The sequence below is a fragment of the Oryzias melastigma genome, unplaced genomic scaffold (genome assembly GCF_002922805.2).
Source record: "Oryzias melastigma strain HK-1 unplaced genomic scaffold, ASM292280v2 sc00560, whole genome shotgun sequence".
NCBI classification, from domain to species: Eukaryota; Metazoa; Chordata; class Actinopteri; order Beloniformes; family Adrianichthyidae; genus Oryzias; species Oryzias melastigma.
Genome location: NW_023417153.1, coordinates 9,365 through 13,230, shown reverse-complemented (window position 1 = coordinate 13,230; position 3,866 = coordinate 9,365). Strand labels below are relative to the sequence as shown.

Sequence of the window (3,866 nt, the reverse complement as noted above, 5' to 3'; positions counted from 1 at the left end):
GGAGGAACATTATGTTTTTCTCTGATTTTCTTTTTCTTTATTCCCCTAAAGAAGACTCAATAAGTACAACAAACATCCACTGCAAAAGATCATAAAAGTAGCCAACATATTTTAACAAAAAGGAAAAAAAGCCTTATTTAAATTCCATTTATCTAGAGGTTTTTTGTTTGATTTTTCTAATCTTTCAAAATACAAATGACTTTCTATTGAATCATTTTGTGCTGTAGATTGAATAAAAAACTTTTTAATTAACCTTTTTGGATTCACTTGTTTTCTTCAAAATATCTAAATATATTTTTGGTTAATTAATTATTTACAAAAGTTTATATAAAACTTCTTAAACAGGTTATTCAGGGTGTATGGATGTTCAATGAACTATATCAGTTCAGTTTCTGTTCAGCCTGAATGAGGGAGGATTTTGTACGACTGTTTTTCACTGTGTGAACGAGTATTTGCTGTTGATGTTGAATTCACCCATACAGTAATAAACTGCTGCATCTTCAGCCTGAACTCCACTGATGGTCAGAGTGAAATCAGAGTTTGATCCACTGCCTGTAAAACGAGTTGGAGTCCCTGATTCTCTGCTGCTGATAGTATGAATGAGCAGTTTAGGAGTTCCTCCATCTTTCTGTTGGTACCAGGAAAGATCATCTCCATCATCCACCCCATGACTGGTTCTGCATGAGATGGAGACAGATCCTCCCACATTGGAGCTCACTGCTCCAGGCTGAGTCACTGTGACCTGTCCTCTGGACTCTGAGGATACAGAGACAGAAACAGAAAGCAGCTTCATGCTTTTGTGGCCTTCATTTCAGAGGGACGGATGTTCATAGAGGAGAGGAGTTGGATTCTCTGGACTTTACCTGTGAAGCAGCAGCAGAGGAGAGTCCAGATGAGGACGCAGATCACACTCATGTTTGATGATGATGATGATGAGGAGGAGGAGGATTTGTGTGTCTTCTGCTGTGATGAAGGACAGCTGTCAGTCATCCAGTCTTCAACTCTCAGGACTATAAAGTCTCCCAGAGCACTGGAGCATGGAGCTGCTGATGCAAAGTGTCTCTATGGAAATGCAACCACTCACTCCAACAGGAACATGGATCTTCTTCATCATCAGGATTATTTATGAGACTAAAAGTTGTTTTTTTAAAACAAAACTTTTATCAGAGTTATTTTAGTCAATTTTGCCTATTTTTTTTATCAGATAATTTTAGCGTCACTGTTAGCCTTATTTAAACTATTTCTTTTTTAAAAGCTTTTTTAATACCATGAGAAGACATCTAAATATTTGATAAAAATATGTTTTTTAATAATCAAAGATATTTATTAACTGTCTTAAATTCACACCACCCAGATGCTAATATTGTTTTATTTTGAAATGGAATATAATTGTGTAGTCCCTTTTGATCCGTGATTTAACCCTCATGCTCTATTATGGGGTCCAGATGACCCACCCGGACATTGATGTGTGATCCCTCCATGACAAATGTGGACGCAAACATTCTGAATATGAATTTGTTTTCTATGCTGTTCTTCCTGTATTTTCTCCTTTTTTTAAACTCTGTTTTCATTTCTTACTTGTTGTAGTTTAGAAATTATCTACGAATAAAAATCATTTTGCTTTCTGATTCCTTCACAATTCTTTTGACCACAGATTCTGCAAAAACTGAATCAAAAAAGTTTGAATCTTATTAACTGTCAGCCTTTTGGGGGTCAGTTTAAGTTGGATATATAACATATTTTTTGTTGTCGCTTTGAAAATGTTTAGCTCCTAACCATATAGTCAAAATATGTGTGTTAAAAATGTTTTGAAGTGTGTGAGTGTGTGTGTGTGTGGGGGGTCTATTTCCTCTTTTGTTAAAAAAAAGTATTATCTTAGCCTTGAATAACATTTTCATCCAAATGTAGCAGTGGTCTGTGCAGCTGCACTCAATCTCCCAATCACCGACTACCTGGGGAAAGGTATAAAAATGGTTTGGCTCACACTATGGCAGTCTGATGCACTGTTCCCAGCCACACCTGTTTGCCAGCTCTCCACTGGGTTGGGTAAGGTCAGCCTTGCTGTCTCATATTGGACTGAATTGTAATTCAGGTTTTAACTGTTTTTATATGTTCTGCCAGCAAGCAAAGCCCTCCAGCACATGGAGAGGCTTGTCTGAGGTGTGAGCATGTAGTGCAGATCATTTTCCCTCCAGCCATTCAGGTGACATGAGCACTTTAGGTATTTAGACCTATGCCTGGTGATTTTTAAGTCTTAACTGCACTTTTATCTGTTTCAGGTGCAGAGAGGGCACCACTGCTGTGTTTTATTTACTGTTTTGTTTTATTTTTAAGCTGTTGTCACAGCTAGTTTTAGTTTATTTCTGCTCTTGTGCTGTGCGGCCAAACTGAAGCCCTGCCTGAGCACCGCCTCCCCTCAGCGGCTTCAGGCCTTCGGCGTGCCCTCCCCCTCAGCGGCTTCAGGCTTCCGGAGCGGCTTCAGGCTCCCGGCGCACACCTGGACTTTTGGACGGTTCCCTTTCCTTTTTATTTTAGAACCTGTACTACATTTTATTTAGGTGTGAGTGTGCAGGTGTGTGTGGTTGCCCTACTTACCGGTTTTATTTTTCTTTTCAGGGGAAGTGCTGGGCAGAGCGAGTTGGCTGACGACGGTGGAGGCTTTTTGTGTGTGTTTCTGGGTGTGGGTCCATTACCTTTCACGCGTGTGTGTGTGCATGTCACTGTGGGGTGAAATCCATTTTTGTTTTTCCTCCCCTCGTACGCCCAGCACTCTGCCGGTAAGCCTTCCCCCAGTAGGGTTTTTATTTTTTTAGCTTTGATTGTTTTAATTGGTTTTAAATTTTTAATAAAACTATTTATTGAACTGGAACCACGTCTTGGCTGCTTGGGAAAAAATCTACGTGTCCTTTATCAGGACTTCCCTTTGGGTTCCCCGGACCCTGCATTCCGGGGTGGCGTTGTTTTCCTTTTGAGTCCTACCCAAAATCCACTTTGCCACACAAACATGAATTTCATACCAACGTCTGTTTTGTGCATCCAAAGCGTATTCACTATGTGATCATAGAAAATGCTGTAACTTGATAGCAAGAGAACACACAACATGTTTTTCAACACCTCCAGGGTTTCTTTAAATGACAAATTAAAATTTTTGGAGACAAAACATGTCTTATTTCTTCCTGAACCAGATCAATGTTAGTAAGTGTTTCAGTGTTTTTATGATCCATTTTTTTCAGTTAGGCTAATTTGATTTTTTAGTATAAAATATGTATTTGTAGTGAATAAACTGAAGAAAAATGTATGAGCTTTTAATGGCTTTAAATGTTTTTTTTAAGACTGGCCTTTTGAAGAAAAACAGGAGCAAAACATTCTAGCTGTAACATTAGGTAATTATTGTCATTAGTTGTTTCTTTATGGTGATTCTTCTTCTCAGGACTTGCCGGCTCGGTCAGTGGTTGTTGCTGAGCTGTTCACTGAGGCGGCTGAAGTAAATCAATGCAGTCTTGAAGTTGTGAATGGACCCTGTTGATGTCCTGATCTGGCTGGAGGCTGTGGAGATGTTCCTGTGGCTGAGCTGACTACTAGATTCCTTAAATACTGTTTCCTCACAGCAGAGCCAGAAGTTTCTTTCATAGTTACAGTCATGTTTTTATGTTCATATTCATTCACTGTGGGGTCATGGGGTTCATGTGTTAATGGAAAGGATGGCCAAACGGGTGATTGGTTTATTTCTAATTTCTGTTGGTAAAAAAAGTCTTGTTTTTAATTGAAATTAGCTTTGAGCTGCCCAAGCATGAGGAGCTATTCTTTTAAGTTTGATGTGATTCTTGTGTTTGTTAGAATGGATGTTCAGTGAACTGTATCAGTGT

General features: G+C 39.0%; 1 gene segment (V, D, J or C); it reads right to left on the bottom strand.

Moving 5' to 3' along the window:
- Positions 1–386: 386 nt before the first annotated feature.
- Positions 387–916, bottom strand: LOC112141614. The segment is given in 2 exon segments: positions 387–756; positions 864–916. Coding segments are annotated over 2 exon segments (375 nt in total).
- Positions 917–3,866: the final 2,950 nt, after the last annotated feature.